The sequence below is a fragment of the Candoia aspera genome, chromosome 6, assembly GCF_035149785.1.
Source record: "Candoia aspera isolate rCanAsp1 chromosome 6, rCanAsp1.hap2, whole genome shotgun sequence".
Taxonomy (NCBI): domain Eukaryota; kingdom Metazoa; phylum Chordata; class Lepidosauria; order Squamata; family Boidae; genus Candoia; species Candoia aspera.
In genome coordinates, this window is record NC_086158.1 from 97,817,156 (window position 1) to 97,836,461 (window position 19,306).

The 19,306-nt window shown below is 40.6% G+C and overlaps 1 protein-coding gene across 4 annotated transcripts in view; it reads left to right on the forward strand.

The window, feature by feature from the left end:
- Positions 1-1,594: 1,594 nt before the first annotated feature.
- WAPL (WAPL cohesin release factor) overlaps positions 1,595-19,306 on the forward strand; it is a 148,167-nt gene continuing 130,455 nt past the window's right edge. For 2 of the 4 annotated variants that reach the window (XR_010068243.1, XM_063307744.1), the window contains exons 1-4: positions 3,126-3,226; positions 4,529-5,049; positions 11,534-12,574; positions 17,683-17,751. Coding sequence is in view for 3 of the 4 variants with exons in the window: in XM_063307744.1 (XP_063163814.1) it covers positions 3,174-3,226; positions 4,529-5,049; positions 11,534-12,574; positions 17,683-17,751 (1,684 nt within the window). In the remaining variant the exon portion in view is untranslated. Of the gene's footprint in view, positions 1,819-3,125; positions 3,227-4,528; positions 5,050-11,533; positions 12,575-17,682; positions 17,752-19,306 lie in introns of those variants that run through there. The other 2 variants (XM_063307746.1, XM_063307745.1) reach the window with 2 other exon arrangements.

Sequence of the window (19,306 nt, forward strand, 5' to 3'; positions counted from 1 at the left end):
CCTTTTCTGACTAACACGTTTTATTAAAAGGCGTAAGCTTTTGTTTGCTCGTGAAAGCTTATGCCTCTACAAGTAAGTTGGGAGACTCCTGATTTTTTTGCCTCCGTAGACTAACCCGTCTCTCTTCTCTTATCTTCAAAGCAAGCCACCCCCATCCCAAGTCTTCAGGAGCTCTGCAGGTGGTTTGGTTCCACAGATATGCTTGTTGTTTCAGTACACTCTACGGTGGGGTGGTGTTCTTTTTGAGAGTGACAATAAATGAAGCCAGCACCGTGTTGTCTGATTCCAGCCTTCTCAGCCCTTGTCAAAATAATGACGCACATGTCGGCAGAGGAACAAAAACCGATATGCAAATCAGCCATAGGGGCCTTGTGCCATCCCAGGACCCTTGTTACTTGTTTTTTTTTTAATAATTGTTTTTATATATTATTGTACACCGCCCAGAGTCACTTTCTCATGAGATGGGCGGCCATATAAATTTGACGAATAAAGAAAGAAAGAAAATGGTGCACTAGCTAGCCTAATGCCACCCTGGCAGAGAAGCAGGGCTTTGCTGCCAGCAAAGAACACCACAAGTCATTTGCCATATGTTGCCATCAACTCTGCGGGTGACCAAGAGCCTGACCCAATGTTGGGATGCGATTGTGTGGAGATCCAGAAGAGATCAAGGCTTTGTGGACATTGCACTCCTGGGCAGAAGGTCATTTGTTCCCCTTCAACCTTGAAGGCCCCACGAGGCTGTTCAAGGAAGGGTCTGACTCCATCAGAGGAGCTGTTTGCAGGTCAGCAGGGTGGGACCTGGGTTGGGACCTTGGATGGGAGACCACCAGGAAACCCAGAGGAGGAGGCTAGATCCAGAAGGGATGCACCATGCCATAGGGCAGCAATGGCAAGTTGCCCTAGCAAGAAAGGTGGCAATATAAATCAAATCAAGAGAGGTCTAGGGCGCTGTCCAGAAAACTCCAGGCAGAAAATCCAAGATTTGCCTGAGCAGCTCACGCGTCAGCCACAGCTCAAAAGATAAAATAGGTTAGGGTGAACCCCTTTCATGGCCAATCTGAATGCGAGTCTTTGTGAATATTCTCGGTGCTGTTGCTTTGGTCTTTTTTTTAAAAAATGGTTGTTTTATCCCGTTTTTATCTTGTTTTTAATGGCTAAGCACCCAGAGTCATGTATAGGAGACGGGCGGCCATATAAGCTTAAGAAAGCAAGCGGTCTGGGCCCGGGTGGTGATTGGGTGGGAGACCACGAGGAAATCCTAGCGGCGTCGGCTAGTCTGAGGGGTCAAGAATGCTTCCGAAAAGGAGGCCCCGCCGATCAGACCGCCTCGCCGTGCTGCGAAGCCCGACGGGCGCCGCGGAGGAGGGAAAAGCCCCTGCCAAGTCAGCCGCCCCAGCGGCTCGGGGCGCTGAGTCAGCGCGGCTTTGGCCGCCGGGCCGCCCACTACAACTCCCAGCAGCCCCCGGGGCGCGCCTGCGCGCTGGGCCTAGGCCGCGCCCCGCCGCGAGGCGTTGCGCAGGCGCGGCGCGGGCCCGGCGGGCGGGTTGAGTAAGGCGCGCGCGGATTGGCGGCGGCCGGGCCGGGGGGCGGCGCTCCGTGACGGAAGCAGCGGGGGCAAATGGCGGCGCGATGGTCCAGGGCCCTGCTCGCAGCGCCGCCGCCATCGTAGTCGTCCTCCCCCCGGCGCGCAGGAAGCGGCGGCGGCGACGGCGCAGGGGGCGGCGGCGCCGCGTCCTCCCGCCCTAGTCCGGCCGCGGAGGGTCGCTCGGCCCCGGCGGCGGAGGCGGCTCTTCCCGCCGCTCCTCCGGGCCTCCTGAGGTAAGCAGGCGGCGCGGCCCCCTCGGGCCCGGGCTCGGCCTCGGCCGCGCCGCCGTCCCCGGGCCGCCGCAGGAGCGCGGCCGGGCTGCCTTCCCGCGGCCCGGAGGGGACGGGGCGCCGCCGCCCGGGCAGGAGAGAGGCGACGGGGCCGGAAGAGCGCGCCGTCCGCGACAGCCACGCAGGCGCTCCGTGCGGAAATGGCCGGGCTGCGGGCTCGCCCCGGTGGCGGTTCGGCCGTCAGGCGGGGATTTCCTGGTGGCCTCCTCTCCCGAACGCCCCTCCCTGCGCGGCCCCCCCCGCGCTAGAGTCCCCCCCGGCGGGGAGGCGGCCTGGCCGCTGATAAGGCTTCGGAGGGAGGGACGCCCTTGATCTCGGCGCCTTTTCCTGAGACAGCAGCGGGGGGGAGGGGAGGGGAGGGGGGACGGGCTTCTTAGCTGCGGGGAGGAGGGGGGGCTCTCCCGGCCACCATTAGCCGTCTCCTGCTCTCCCCCCGCAACTAAGAGAAAGACACGAGTGCGATGACGGATGTGCCTTTCACGGTTTGATCCGCTGAGATTGTTCTCAGGTCGGGCAGGATTCAGAGGGCACTTCCTGCGGACAACTTTCTTTTCTGTGTGGAGGTTGTTTCCCATGGTGTCTCACTGGCCAGGACTAGACGTGGTGGGCAAAGACAAACTGCAAGTGTCCCGGGCGTGAAAGAGCCGGAAAGAAGAAGTCCCTTTGGGTGCTCGCAGCTTCTCCTAATGGTGGGGAAGGTAGTGATTTCAGACCAGGCTTGTCTAATTTAAGGCTTCGGCTGATCTCCTTGGGAGTGTAAAACTTCCAGCCTAATTAGACATAATTGTAGGGAGAGGAAAGTATAGATAATAAGGCGCTCTATTCCTTAATTCAAAGTCTGCAGAGGCAGTATCTTTCTTTGTTAGGCCAACCAAAGTTTTGCAAGGGCAGGATCTGGGGTTTCTTAGAATCATTCATGCCAAGGAAAAACTGGGAGGGTGGGGTTCTTAGGATTAGGCGTAGTGAGGGAATGCCTCTGGACCTGCGACCCGGATCGTAATCAGGTACGGGATCTGACTGTGTGATGGCTGCCTCACAGCTTGCTGGGAAGAAGGAGCAGATAAATGATTCAGAGCCCTCCCCCTTTTTTAAAAAAAAATGTAAATACTAGTTGTTAGTCAAAATGTCATATCCCATGTGAGATACGTGGCTTCCTTAGCTGTGACAGCAGCCTCTGGTTCACTCTGTCTTGGTGTTTTTTCCCAGAAATACTACACTTGAACTTGTGTCCTGCACTGACTGTAGACTTCCTTTGCAAGTAAAAGCATTTGGCAGCCATCGCTAAAATCTGTTGATGAATGTCACCAGAGTTCCTTTATGCCAGTGGAAGATACGTGAGTGCAGATCACCCGTGAGTTGTCAGTTCTGTTAGCATTTTTTGGGTACAGAACATCTGCCCTAACCCGGTGCTCTCCAGATCACTGGACTACCACTACCTTAACGTCTAGAAAGCTTCCATATATTCCAGTGCATCTGGAGCATTCGGGTTTAGATAAGCTGCTCGTGAACAAGTGGGCGTGTTTGTAGGTGGAAAGATGGTGGACTAACTGGATCTTCTGTATTGTAATATACTGTAATCTGGTAAACATTCAACTATCTAAACGTGCCTGTAGGTTAGGCTTGTTAATATTTGTACTCCTTAGTCAACTATCAGTCGTGGAGTGCTCTCAGGGTGGGTTCTATGCATAGACTGTTTCTGAAGTTGAGACTGGTGAAAAAGTGTGATTCTCTTTGTAGTCTGGCAACAGTCAGTCATAAGTATTGTCTAGACAATTGACTATTATAAGATGCTCTACTTTGGAGATGCCTTGGAGCGTCTGTACGTGATAATGCATTGGCAAATACAGGCTACGTTCACAGGATTTGCTTACCGCAGTTTATCACGTAACAGATTTCCCTGGGTTCACATTACAAGCTGAAGTATACATTATATGGCCTGAATTCATCGAGTATGCTAGGCTAAAATGATGTTAGCTAGTTTATGAGGACATGAGAATAGCCTTCCGGGATCAGGCCTAGTTATTATAAACCTAGCCATAAACTGTTGTCCATGTTGTTTTATCTGTGAAAATATGCTGAATGAAGAGCCAAATTCACCTGTTTTATGTAACACTGTTTACCAAATTCCTCACTGACATCCACAATGTTTGAGGGGCATGTTTTTTTTATCTGTGTACCAGGGCAGATGAAATTTGACAGATAGCACTGGCTTATATTCACTATAAAAAAATTCCACCTGTAAGAGACATTAAAATGTGGAGCACTTCCTTCATCTTCAGCTGTTTTTTCCTCTTCATCTTACAAGATTGCTTTATGTATAAGGTGTGGTTAAAGTTTTCAGCCATAGGTAAAATGATTTTAAGTAAACAAAAAATCATTTACAGTGTTTTCCTAATATCTCATGTCATACTGTTTGTGGGGAAAAAATGCATATGAAGCAAACTTTTTCAAAACAACTCTTGGCATTTTCTGTTTGTGCATGCAACATGTAAAGAATTGTACCTTTATTTTAGGTGGTTTCATCAACCCTTGAGTTGTTTTAGGCGCAGCTTTAAAATACCAGGGATTTTGTTCACTATTTTTAAATACGAAATATACTGATGTCTTTTTATAAAATCAAAATTGTATTTTAAAGCATTTTTTCTTTCCACAGAGAATATGAAACAAGGGTCAAAATGACATCCAGATTTGGGAAGACATATAGCAGGAAAGGTGGTAACGGCAATTCAAAATTCGATGAAGTTTTTTCAAACAAACGGACCACTCTTAGTACAAAATGGGGAGAAACGACCTTTATGGCCAAGCTAGGCCAGAAGCGGCCCAACATCAAGCCAGATATTTCTGAGATCCCTAAGAAACCCAGAGTAGAAGAGGAAGCAATAGAAGATCCGTTTGGATTTGACAGCGATGAAGAATCTTTGCCAGTTTCTTCAAAAAATGTGTCACAGGCTAAAGGTTCCACTCAGCTGGAGTTTGTTGAAGCTTCTCAGCCTGGAGACTTCTCTTCTGTACTTGAGCCTAGTAGCAAAATTCCTCCATCAGTTGGTGAAGATAGTTTGTTCGGGAAATGTGTGTCTTTTGATAATGCAGTGTATGACTTGAAAGAGAAGGATTCAGCCAGAAACACTGCGGATGGAGACTTCAAAAGTAGCAGTGCTAACCCTGTAGCTGCAGGTACGTTGTGCAATATGGTTGTCTTCAGCGCTAACTGTTAGCTCAGGGTTCCAAGCTAGCCATTGTCTTAGCCAAATTGTGGTTTCTTCTCATTCGAATCGCCCCACTTGGCATGCGTTTGGGAGTGGTGGTAGGGAAGGAGGAGGCCGTGGACACTCCTCATATTTTGAAAGTTGAAATCAAAGAGGCAACTGATATTTTGTAACATATGCCTTTGTTTCTGAGAGCTGTAAATACCCAAACATGGACATGCAATTATTTGTAGAACTCTGGAATGGTTATATGATTTGCAGAGGTACAGATGAGTAAAAAAAAACCAAACATTTCCAGCGTAAAATCATTTTTCCAGTTGAAGGATCCCCATAGGTTTCATACACACAGTGATTAGAGAAAGTAATTTTTAGGCCAATTATTTCTTTGTAGAATTGGAAGAGCTAATGCGGCGTAGAGGTATGAGCAACACCTGAATATGCTCACCTGTCTTTTAATCTTATCGTTCTGATGTTGCTGCTATAGGGAATCAGAATCCATCTTCAGAAATAGGTACTTTGCTCCCATGTACGATTTGGTTGTTTGGAGATTTAGCCTAGCTGTTTCTACATCCGTTAAAGCTGGTTTAAAAACAAACAAAACTGATGTCAAATTGTGTTTAGGAAAGGGGAATTGCATTTTATTCAGTGTCGGTCATTTTGCAGACTAGTTTTTCCCTAAGTGTTGGTAAGCTGAACTTTTGTTGAATATGAATATGATTTTTGGAGTGCTGTAGTTCCCACAATAGTCTGAAGTGGCCTGTTTCTGAAGTACACCGGAAGTAGATGAGGATCTTTGCAATTTTCAGCAAGTTAGTCTTCCCAGTCTGTTTCTTACTAACAAAGCGTAAAACCGTTTGTCAAGGCATCAATACAGAATCCTTTTAAAGGTTCTTAAAGGAGAAAAGATAGTACAGTCAAGTGAATACAAGTTACCACTCATAAAAAAAAGCCACATTATCAACCTTACCTCATTTCCTATCATAGTAATGTAACCGAATCAGTGACATCTCCCTATCTTAAACATCCTGTGTTACTTAGAAATATCCATGCTTCCAGTACTGTACTTGATCTGTCAGTTAAGAATTACAGTCGTAGTACAATATCCAAGGATACAATTCTTCATTAATGTGGCAAGCAACTTGGGATGTGCAAAACTGCGGTTGGAACACAACATCCCAGTGAATGCCAGAGTGTTCTCTTTCTCCTCTGGATTGTGCCAGTCTGGTTTCTGGTGGGGAGGGTTGACCGCTAGAAAGCGGAATGGCTAGATCGTCATGGTCTGGGTAAGAAACAAAATATAAGGGGCATCCCTGGCATCTTTAGTTCCTGGAACAGCAAGGTGTAGATACTTATAAACAGTCTGCTGTATTAGTTTATATAGGGGAACACCGGAAGGTCGTTGGATTGACATTAAGCAAGAATAGTTAAGATATTGGCATATTTTTCTCTCACATCTTAAAGAAAGATTCCTTTAAATAGAATAATACATACTGAACAGTGGTAGCTGCAGTACCTCTAAATAATTATTATAATTTCTGTCGGATTATGGCATTTTATCTGTCCATTGTTGTTTATTTCCCAGTCACTTTACTAATCCAAGCCATTGAACCCTCTTCTATAACCTCTAGTACAGTGACTGTTTTTGGAACCATTACCTGCAATGATTTGGGTATGTAGATGATTTCTTTGAAACAGTAATATTCCTATGGATCAATCTGGATCTCTGATCTGAATTATCATAATTCCTTTCAGGAAGTTGCAAGAGGTGCTAGTTAGTCATGCTCTTTTCTACAATGCTTTAATCCATTTCCTATCCTGCTTGCCAGGCTTTTTGCAACTAGAAATACACTCATCAAACTTCATTGCATTCATATGTTAAAGAATTTAAGTGTTGGCATTTGTATAACATTTTCAACAAATCCAAAGCACTTTGCTAAACTTAGCAATCTTTATAAAACTTTATGGTGGTACCTGATTACAAGTTAATGTCTTTCAACACTGCAGTTTGTCGACTTTTCAATCTTGGAACAGTTATCAATCCAATTACTTGTGATCTCTATTTAAATAGTGTTTTAATTCTAAATCTGGCACAATATTGTTTTACTTTTTTTCTCCCTTGATTTCTTATTTTTTAAAGCACCTTTATAAATTCAGATTTTTTAAAAAATAACTGTGTGTGTTATAGAAATGTAATTGAAAAGGCCTTCTGCTGCAACTTGTAAGTGGGAACTTTTCTACCCATGGGGTAGGATAGGAATATAACAAGTACTAAAACCTGTAAATCTCACCTGCATATAAAAGCGTGTTAATGCAGGAATAAGTGAAAAAAAGAAAGCGGCATGCTTTGTTCTCTTGCCATAATGTCCAACTGTTTTAAATTTCATATGAAGTGTTATTGTACAACTGTGGTGCAGTGTGTGTACGTGTGTGTGTGTGTGTGTGTGTATGAAGAAGTAGTTGCTTTCTGAAAATACTGAGCTTTTAAAAATGGATACAAAATTGAAGGTTTTAATAGGACTCAAGCTTCGGGTGAAAATCATAGGGTAATAATACTATTCATTAGCCAAATCCACCTGCTCAAGAATTGAAAGAAAAACATATGGTGTTTACTTACTCAGATGAAATCCCACAGAGTAATAGTCATCTGGATTCCTGAAATCCTTGGTAAAATAACAACTCTTTATTCACTAGGCATGTGCCTGCATATATAGTACAATTACGGTAACATACACATATATTTATATAATTAAAGTTCAGATTTGGTATTTTACAGCTGTGAATGAAGAAACTGTTGTCTTGGTTTCTTTCTAGGTTTTGCATTCTGACTCATTGAAAGCAAAATTGTGTCCTCATCAATTTACATTTCAACTAGTGATCCTAATACCATTTGAGTATTAAGAATTTTATTGGCAGGCTTTTACTGGATTTTCTTTATCTTCAGCATTGAGTCGTTTTGTGAGAGTTAAAGGAATTTTGCTTGACTGTCAGATTGGATGTATCTGTATGTTGTATTAGACCATAGTTTATTGCCACACAAATGAGCCACAGTGAACTTCAAGGTTGGCTGCCTCTCCCTTCTGTGCTGCTGGGAGATTAAAAGCTTAAATTATGGTCAGTGTCTGTACAGATAAAAGATTAACATGTTAAGTATGTGTTATTTAGTTTGTTAATCCAAACAAGTTGAAAAATTACTAAAGCTTTTAAGATGAACTATAGCTAACTTTGCACAAAATAACGATCTGTAATTTAATTTTAAAAAAGAAGCAAAACCTACTGAAGAAAATGGATGATGCAGAATTTGTGGCTTATCCAAGTGATGTGTAGATTCTGCTATGTGTATCAGTCTTTTTATCATGCAAATGATGCAGCTATTATAATTTGCAATACTGTACTGTACTGTATTGATGGCCAGCACTGCCAGATATATCATTTTATCTATCCATGGCAGATATTCCTCCTTAAAAAGTATTTTTTAAAGTCGAGGTTGTGGTCTGCTCTGTCTCTAAGTTCTGGAGATATCTAATGTTTAAAGACATCAAAGTTATATCATGCCTTCTGTCTTTATTGATAGTACTCTAGTGCATGTAGTCTGGAGTTGTAGTTGGGAGGTGTTTACTTAATGTTTCTCTTCTGATAGAAATATAAGTTCTATCAGTACAATAACATGCTGCCATAAATAATGTAGTTGTAATATTTGAATTGCCTTCTGTATTTTCCTACTCTCCAAATCTGGGGTTAAACATGAAAAATGTTAGGAAGGAGCTATACTGGGCCCAGTATTTTTTAACTTACTCATAAGTGACCTGGAGTTATAAGTGAGAAGTGAAACAGATATCAAATGATTTACTGTAGTTAAGCCCCCCCCCCTCAAAAAAAAAGGAATCAAGAACTTCAGCAGGAATTTTCAGACTTGGAAAATTGAGATTATAATGGCAAATGCAGCTCAATATAAGCAAAAGTAAGTTAGAACTGTTGGGGCAAAAAACAGTCCAAACTAGATGTATTTGCTGATAGGATCAGTGTTGGTAGTGACTTACCACCAGGAAAAGACTTCAGAGTAATAGTAGACAGCTTAATGAAAATACTTTTCCATTGCATGGTTCTTGATAAAAAGAAAGAAGAAATTGCATGTTGAGGATCATTAGAAAAGGAATTGGAAATAAAAATACAACTGCTAGTAACATACAGCCATTATGTTGATCTCTTCAATACATCATACAGTTCAGGTCACTACATCTCAAAAAGAATGTTATGAAATTACAGAAAGGGCACAAAAGGGGAACATGCCTCCAAATATGTTACATTAGCGCCTTGAAGAGGCTCCCATGAATTAAATGAATTTAACCTAAGAGCTTTTTAACATCTCTTATCTTGGATTTTATATTTATATTGTTATTTAAGAATATTGTTTTTATTGTATTTTAATATTTATTTATTCCAGTTTTATTGTAAACTGCCCAGAGTCGCTCTTTGATTGAGATGGGTGGTGACACAATTTAACAAACAAATAAATAAAACCCAGAGAATGTTCTTGCATTCGGGTCTTTTGTGCAGTCTTAAGATTGGCTTCTATAGGAAAAGAAAGCAGAACTAGGTTTAATCTTGATTCAGGATTCCCAACCTTACTTTATTATAAAGCTTGTGTCCTCCATACCCAGCTGAAATGGAATTATATAAATGGCATATCAAATTAAGAGGCATGAAAGGGGAGCAATCTAGGTTTATCTTTGCCTCTTTTCAGAACATGGGGTTTCTGCAAGGAATGATTAGATCAAACTCTTAAAAATCAGAGAATTAGCCAACTCTCATCAGTGCCAGACCTGATGGTGTGAACTTTTGAAATAGAATAAACGTTAGGCAAGTCCATTAGTTAAGATAAGATTTAGCTTGCAATTGTATCTACTCAGAAGCAGATTCCACTGAATTCAGTATGAATCACATTAATAAATTGGATCTGTTGTTTCAAAAGTGTGCTTTGAAAAGGAGGCTTATGGGAAGTCTTTTTCCTTAAATAAAAAGTTACCATTTGTAGTGTTTCTCTGGTAACTGCTGCAAGTGACACTTTCAACAAATCATTAAATAGTTGTTGCTGTACAATTTTTTCTCAAACCTACATATAATCAGAAAGAGGACACTAGAAGGCAGTGTTTAAATAGGGCCATGCAGCACTCTGAATCTAAGAGCTTGGGTACACACACAGCATCTCTGTGCGGCTCTTTAAAGCAGTTGCCTCTTTTCCCAACATGATAAGGAGGCCGCCTGCGTCTGTAGTGTAACTTCAGGAAAAGGTGCATTTGTTTAGGAGTTGCTGGCGAGCACAAGTACATGCTGCTGAGCAATCCGAAGCCACAGATGCAGCCCTAATAGAAAACATCTTGGGAAAATAAGAGGCAGCAACGTATAAGCATCTGTGCTTGCTCCATTCGTTATTCTAGGATGTTTCATCTCTGTATTCCACTCCCTAAGTTGCGACCGATTTCGCAGCTAATGTTTATGCATGTAGAGCTGCTTCAGGTTTTTATCCACTCATGAAATGACCCACAGGTAGTTCTTAGTTTCCCTCTCTTTCAAAAGGAAACATGGTGAAACTGAAATAAAATGCCTCCTGCTACTGGCTTCTCCCAAACGCATACAAGAATTCCTCCTCCCTGTTTCTGCTGTTTCTGTGTACTTCCCTTTGTGCCACCCCGGTTAATTAATTTGTGTTTTTATGGTGCATCACCCTCAGAGCTGTTAGCTGTACAGTGGTTAATTAATCTTAGAAATAAGCGAATGGATAAAATAGCTGTTAGATTCCAATATATCACAAAATATAGTGGGCCACAGTGATTGTAATTATTTCTTATATACCTAATTAAGCTTGTTTACAGGAACTAGGCTGCTGTTAGTTTGTCTAGTAGTCAGATTATATTTGTATTTAAATATTGAAGGGAGCAATATCTAGTGTGAAGCAGGAGAAACCCCTGTGTTGCTTTCAGTGAGATATGAACTGACACATTGGATGGCTCACAAATCTACACTGTTGGTATTAGTACTTTTATGTGGTATGTACTTATATCTAGGAGCGGTCCAACAATCTCCCACAGCCACTATCCTGTGAGGTAGGCTGAGCTGAGACAGGGTGATTGCGTGGCCCCTGTTCCTAGTCCAGCATCAACCTTTGCTGGCTCATACACAGAAGTTAGAGTAATTTTATTCAGGTACTTTTCCCTAAATTTCCCTCTTGCATGGGCAGAAGTGTTTTTCTTCCTTGATCTGACTGTTTCCTTCACTGAAGGATACAGAAAACACTGTAAACAAGATACTTAGTATTTCAGTCAAACATGCCAAAATAGGGAAGATGCTATTTATCGAAAACATCTGCTTTCATGATCTGTTGATGAAAAATACAGTTAAACTAATTTCAGTTTGTGGTGTCAGGTATATTCATTTCACTGGTGTTTGTTTTGTAGATACTGAACTGAATTATCCTGAGGACAATGAGAACAGCCATTTCTTCTACAAGAATGCTGAAGACAACACAGTTAATGCTCAGATAGCAGAAATTCCTGGATACAACATTGAAATCAAGGACTCTCATGATTCTTGGGATTCCCATCTTGCAAATAGAGACTCTCCATCAGATGTATCCCATACTAAAGGATCACTTATAACTGGCTTATATGATTGGGAAGATGAAAATGAGGACGCCCAAAGAGGAGAATATGTGTTAGGATTTAATGATGAACCACTTTCAGAGATAAAAAACAAGGATGAAGATCTATTCAGAGAAGAAATGGAAAGTCCAAAGGAAGCCATTAATGAAGAACTGATGCAAACTGTTCTCAGGCCGAGTAATTGTCGGACATACTGTAGATCAAACAAAACAAAATTGCAGGGAATGACAAATTTTGATAAGTTACTGGACGGCACGCTTCAACCTCTAGCCAAAGCCAACAGTGATTCAAATACTGATGGTGTGAACCCAATAAGAAAAGTTGCTTTAAGTAGCGGGACCAGTTTTAAAGGGACAGTGGGAAGGACTAGAGACTACACTGTTCTCCACCCATCATGCTTATCAGTTTGTAACGTTACCATTCAAGATACCATGGACCGTATCGATGAATTTGCCACAGCGACGCCTACTGATCTGGGGGAGGCGGGGCGTCTGAGAAAGAAGGCCGACATAGCCACAGCCAAGACCACAACCAGATTCCGGCCTAGCAATACCAAATCCAAGAAAGATGTCAAGTTAGAATTCTTTGGCTTTGATGACCACGATGAAGGAGGGGGTGGTGAAGGTGGATCTAGAACCTCTGGAAGCTCCAATTACAAAATTAAATACTTTGGTTTTGATGACTTAAGTGAAAGTGAGGATGACGATGAAGAACGACTGTTGGAAAGGAAAGTCAATAAAAAAAGAAGTCAAATGACAGCCACCTCTTCCTCGCAGCAATCCACTTCTGAAGGAAATGAGAGCTATTCCCAGGACAGCCAGTCGAGCGCCAATTCAGGTAAGTTAACATCTCCGCAGACGTTTAAAAAATGTGGTTTGCTCACTCGGGTATAGTGAACTAACTCATTAAACTCTGGTTTACTTATGCTGAGAATAAGCAGCAGATTTTCATCTTTATTTTTTTGAAGAAAATCTGGAGAAGTAGAATAAATTATTACTGAACAGAGATCCGTTGAGTTTTCTTTATGAGTAATTTAAATCATGAGTTTTATCATTTAAATTGAGACAGTCTGACTACCATCTTAAATTATAATATAAATCTAATCTATTTTAGTAGAATCAACCTTGTAGGGAGAAATTTGCTCCTGTGGTCCAATAGACCATGATGTAATCTGTTTATTTTTTAAAGTTTCTGCTTGTTAACACAAATTTGACTGTAACTTCACATCCTAATAAATAATACTGAGACCTTGCTATATCAAGATGTCTTGAAAATAGATCAGTAAATTCTCAACTGCCCCTTCTTGTCCCCTCCCGAAAGCAAACTTTGTCGAAAAACTGAATATCTGAATCTTTAGAAGCACTTTTCCATTCTGACATGTTTAATGTTGAAAGTGTAGAATGACACTAATTTTGAATATGCAGAATTATATTATTTTAGAACTCTTCCAACACAAAGATATAACGAAAAAAGGAATAGTAAACTGAAAGCATCCTTGGATTCTGTGTAAGTGTTGAAGTGATTCAGGTAATAGGAAACTGAAGCAGCCTGAAGAATTTCTAACGATGTCGTGATTATCTGTCCTGCATCTTGTTTAACTTGATATTTGATAGAGGAGAAGTAGCTTGGAACTTTATAAAGGTAATGAGTGGGTCTAAACAATGGCAGGTAACATATATTTGATTCTAGAATCTTTATTTGTGAAAATTTGTTAAAGTGGTACAATGAATTGCTTGGGAAACAATTGGAAGTACATGCTGTAATTTATTTCATCTGTTGAAAAGATGCACAATCCACAGAAAAGAAACTTTCATCAACTTACCAAGGAAGTTAAACTATTTAAGTAAAATGCTTGAAATATTTCAGTAACAAGACAGACTGGCTAAACGTTTAAAGGTTGTAAAAATGGATGATTTAGCTGCAGTGTAAATAATTTAATCACAGAGTAGGAGAGAGTTACATTTGAGCTGGGTAGTGAAGAAATTCTTCTATTAAAAATAAATATTTAAAAAAATTACAGAACTCTCCAGTACAAAGATAATTTCTTTTCTTTGCATATATTTCAAAAGACACTCCTCTGATACTTAATTGGGTCTCTAAATTAGCTTAAAAAGAACTAGAAAGAATCTAATTTCAATCAGATAGCTATTCATAATGTGCCAGAATAAATACTGTTTTATGATCTCATACTATGTAAGATTGGTTGGATTTCTTCAATGAAAATTGTGTTTAATTTCTTTGGCCAGTTGATATACTTTATTTATTTATACATGCATGCATATTTATATAGCCGCCCATCTCACAGATTTGTGACTCTGGGCAGTGTACAGTAAAAAAGGCAGTCATAAAAACTAACAATTAAAAATTCAACAATTAAAACACAATCCAAGTTACATTAGAAAGTGGCTTGCTTGTGTTTCAGTAAGGATGGGGAAGGGGTTGGGGCAGAGGGTTGGCCGTGAGAGCATACTTTTCAGATGACCGTAGAATATCTGAGTTGACGTTGCTATGAAGCTGCTACTTATCCTTGGAAGGAGCTGCCACAGAGCAACAGAAATGGAAGTACGTATTCATTTAGACCAGCGTTTCTCAAACGTGGCAACTTTAAGACCTTCCACCCCTCTGCTTCATGTAGGAATCTGATTTAGGGCATTCACAACGGGTGCAATGATTCGGTCCCTACAAAGAGGTTTGAAGGAACCTGGCAACCAAATCAGTAGATCACTATTACTCCATCTATATTATATTCTGTGGAAACACACCTAAAGGTACTGCTAGTGGAGGTCTTTCTCCATTTGTCCCCACTTTAGTCAAATGGGTGTATCCTTGCCCCCCTTTTATTAAATATTTATGTTACTTCCATGCTACAGGCTCTACCCTAGGGCATAATCCTCTTTCCACATCCCTTTGGGTTGACAATGCTTTCATTCTAGATTGGCTGATGTCGGAGGCTTCAGGCTCAGGCAACGTTCTGCCGTGGCAGTCAATTGCAACTTAATTACTCTAAAGTGAAGGAAGTCTTGTTCACCAAGAGACTTGCCAACTGCCACCATATTTGGGAAATCAATGGTATCCAGCTTGAGCAGACAAGATTTACAAATACTTAGGAATCTGTTTTCAGTCTTTCATAATCTGATAATGACAAGACTGAGAAATGGCAATACGTGTCCACAAGCCCTCCAGTGCTGGTTGAAGTGTAATAAATAATTTGGAGCCAGGGCGCTAAGACTTTCTGTGCACGGCACACAAAAGCTACGTTTTTCGCTCTATGCCAAACACCCTTCTTTTGCTGGAACGCAGTGGGGCTTCTGTGGTGGGCCGTGGGAGAATTTGTCATTTGAAATACCGGTCGAAACCACTTTTCAGGGATGGGTCCCTAACTCAGTCTATCCTCACTAACACCTTTATTTCATCTTGAAAAAAGACGTAGCCTTTGACTTGTTCTGTTGCAGCCTTTCAGCCCCTCCCTTGTTAACATTTGGAGCAGAGAAAGCTGTGTTAGAGGTGAACAAAAGTTACTAAATTCTGCCCATTGCCATTAGAAGGTGCTGGGTGTGAATTATGTTTGGGCAATTTGAATGGTTTGGTTACATATTTCACCCTCAGGAGATTTATGATGCTTAATATTGGCAACAGTCTCCTTCTGTCTAAACTGTTAATTTATCACTTTAATTTATATTGTATATGTATTCTCTTTTGGTCTTTGTTTGCTTCCAATCTCCTTCTCCCCAATATCTTTCTTCCCCACCTTGGCTTGTTGATCCATACTGTATCTGTGCTTTTAAAGAAAAGTCCAGCTTCTGTTTAACCATATTCAGTGAAGAGGAGTCTAGTATCTCTCTGGCTAATTGGTGCCACTGTCAAATTGCTATCTATCTATCTATCTATCTATCTATCTATCTATCTATCTATCTATCTATCTATCTATCTATCTATCTATCTATCTATCTATTTTCTATCCTGCCTTTATTATTTTTGGGATTTTTTCCCTAACGTTCGAACAGAATTAGTCTTCCTGTTTTGCCTTCTACATTATTAACCACAAGAGTTGCTTTAAAAACAAATATTGTTTTGCTGTTCAACTTTATTGTTATTTCTCATTACATTTTATAAAATATTCCTTTGTGCAAGTGGTGCTAGTTTCTGTTTATCTACTTGGAAGGGCCTGTCTGTTAGGAATGGATCCATGCAGCTTTTTTTCAGTAGCAGGCCTCCTGCTTTGCAGCCAGCCCCACATTGAAGCAATATGGCCTAGTGTTTTTACTGCCCTTACACTAAAGCTGGAGGCTGTGAAGATGAATAATCACAATAGTGATTTATGTATAATTATATTTATAATTCTAAAGTGTTGAACGATGTTTAGTAATTAGCATAACATCCTGGTTTTTGTCCTCTCCTGGCTAATTTGACTTATTGGTTATCAAATGTCAGAATCTTTAAAGGTACAAGTAGCTACATGTGGTCTATTTGCAGATGTGTATTTTAACTTCCACTCTTAAAAAGACGTACCGATCTTAATCTTAAGGCCTCCAGATGGAGGTGCTGCCAGTGAATGATACTTGTCCTTCCATATAAGAACAGTATTTCTGAATCCATGGCAAGAGGAATGCGTTGGGGGGTGTTGCGTGGGGTGAACTCAGATACCAACCTTGTGATCCTTTCTTGGTAAGGCTGTTTTCAAGTTAAACATTTTAGCAAACATGTAGTTCCTGTTTCTAATTTCTTGCAAAGTGGAAGTGTGGGAAAGGATGAAAGTTATTAAGAGCCAGATTACTTGGAGGAAGCACACGCCTTTTAAAAAGCCGTATAATCAAAACTACAGATGCATTAAATATTAAAATAGAGTCAGTTTCTATAGGGAAATGAAAAGAGTTATCAAAGCATCTTTATGACTGCGGCTTCAAATCCTCATCTATGTTTGAATGGGGGGGTTGCAGTTAAGCTCCTTTCTAGGTAGTAATTAAAGAACCAGTGTTGTTATATGGAACGAGATTTCAGCTCATCAGGAAGTTTCATTGGGATTTTGAGGCTATTCTTAATTTTTTAAATTTTACTTTGTGTTACTATTTTTTGATTGTCCCTTGCTTCCATAGAAGTCTGGTAGTTTTATTGATTAGTAAGCTGTAGACAGTTATGTTGGATATTAATTCTGAACTTCTTATTAGTTGAGGAAAGAGTATTTTTCTAAATACATAAGCTTTTGGGGTAGATAGATGTTGAAACAGTTCTGCCTGTTTCTATATAGGCATGCATATGGTGACAGTTTCTATTGTGTTTTGCATTAATTAATTCAGCTTTTATGTCCATGAAGCCATTTTGAAGCTGATGTTAATTGGACTCACCATTTAGCTAGTGTTAAATTAAGTAGCAGGTTACATCAACACTGTAGTTGTTCTAAAGAACTGTTAATTCTGATGAAATACCAGTTAAGGATAGTCTACTGACCCATGTAGATTTTCCTTTTAAACAGATAGATATCAAGGTTAAGGCAGAATATATTTCTTGAAACAGACATGTATATTAGTAGTGGGCAAGAAATACTTTCTTTTTATTAGCTTATGAGAAGAAACTGAAAATTGCTTGATAGAACTGTTACCTGTTGCATGGGTATTTGCTATTCACCAGCATTTTATTTAGCATGCATCTAAAGCTCTTCTTTTCACAGTAGGATGGTTTGTGAAGTTCCTCTCAGCCTCATCAAACACACTGCTACTTCAAAAGAAAGTTTCCAGCCTTCAAAAAAATTGAAAGATGTAGTAGTTTATTTCCTCTTTAGTTGTATTTTATGTATTCCCCCCCCCCCGCGCGCATCCCTCAGTGGATCCTTTTTACATGACTGATTTTCACAACGCTTCCTTCCCTTTTTATTTTTATCATTGTGGGGAATGTTAAATACCCACCTATAGTTGTAATCTGGAGTCCTCTGTTCCTCTTTTAAAATACAGAAGAGCCTAAAGCTACTGTGATTTTAAGTCAAAAGAAGGTGGCTGTACGTTTTTCTGGAGATAAAATAGGTAAATTTTGCTGCCACTTTTTTGTTTAGCACACTTGTCTCAAAGCTACTGCTGCTTTTTCAAGCAGATTTTCTTAGTATATGTTTAATCTTTTCACCTTTGAAACAAATTCCTCTCTTTTGAGTGAGGTTTGTTATTTGTTAACCATATGATCTTTATTCTTGTAGGAATAACTTTATTGATCAGTCAAAAGTTGGGCATCAGCCATTATAAAATATAAAATGTGATACCATAAAACAGCTAAAAACAGTAAAATTAACTAGAATATACTATGGTGAGATAAAATATGATAAAATATGGTAAGATAAAATAGAGATAAAATTGTAAGATAAAAATGCAGGATGTGATAAAACAAGTGATAAAATACAGAAACAATGTGAGTTTAAATGAATTTGTCACCTTTACATGCCACCCCAATGTGTTCTATAAATTGTGTTCTCAGTTGGACAGCCCTGGCTATAAACTTAACAGTTCTATTGACCACATACGTATTTGTGCCTGGAGGAAGTAACATAGTCTTTTGTTGCGGTCCCAGTATGTGGTTCTGTCAATTAGTGTCTGAAGGTACTGAGCCCTTGCTGGGGCATATAGTTGGCAGTTAAACAGGACACGTGCAATGTCTTCTACTTCGGGTGCTCCACAAACACATGTCCGCTCAAGGTAAGGCACTTGGTGAAATCGTCCGTATTTGACCATAGAATCTAGTTGCTCAAATCTTGCTCTAGTAAGAGCTATCCTGTGGTATTGCGTCAGACCCATTGTCAGGTACTTTTCTATTTGAAAGGACAATTTATTCTTGGCCAGCTATTTCGACGACCTATGGTGTGCAAGTGACTCAGTGTCTGTTTGGGCATTAACACCCAAGACTCTTTGTTTGAATATTGCCTTGGCCTGGTCTCCGGCTGAAAGTAAGTATTGTGATGAAAAGCCGAGGAATGCGATAGTTTGGAGGAGTTGGTTGATCCATGTGGAGAGTTGAGGTGTGCCCATCTGTTCTTCAAGGCACATTTTTGGTAGTCTATCATGTTCCATTGGGAGAATCCTCCACCCATAGTTGAAGACTTTGATTACGGATAGACTGTAAATAGAATGGGTGCCTGTTTCAGCTCTTACTGCTGCTGCAGGTGTATTCCTGTCGGTCCCCGGAATAGTTCTTAAGAAGCGTGCTTGATTTTGTTCAAGTAAGGAGGCCTTTGATAGGCCTCAGAGTTCGGCACCATATGTTAGCACGGGTACAACTTTTGCCTTATGGACCTTCAGAATGGAGAGCAGAGAGCAAGGATGGTTGTAACTAAGTAGTTTAATTAGTGTTTTAGAACTTGCTGTGGCCTTTGCAGAACTTTGCTTGTAATGATTAGCCCAAGGCCCTGTATCTGTGAAAACCACCCCTAGATATGAAAAAGAGTCTATTTGTTTTATAGGCTCTCCATCCAAGTGCCAATTGTATTTGGCCCATCTTTTCCCAAAAACCACCACTTTGGATTTGGACTTGTTAATGTTTAAGAAGTTTGCAGCGCAGTAAGCACCAAATTTCCCCATCAGTCTTCTCAGACCT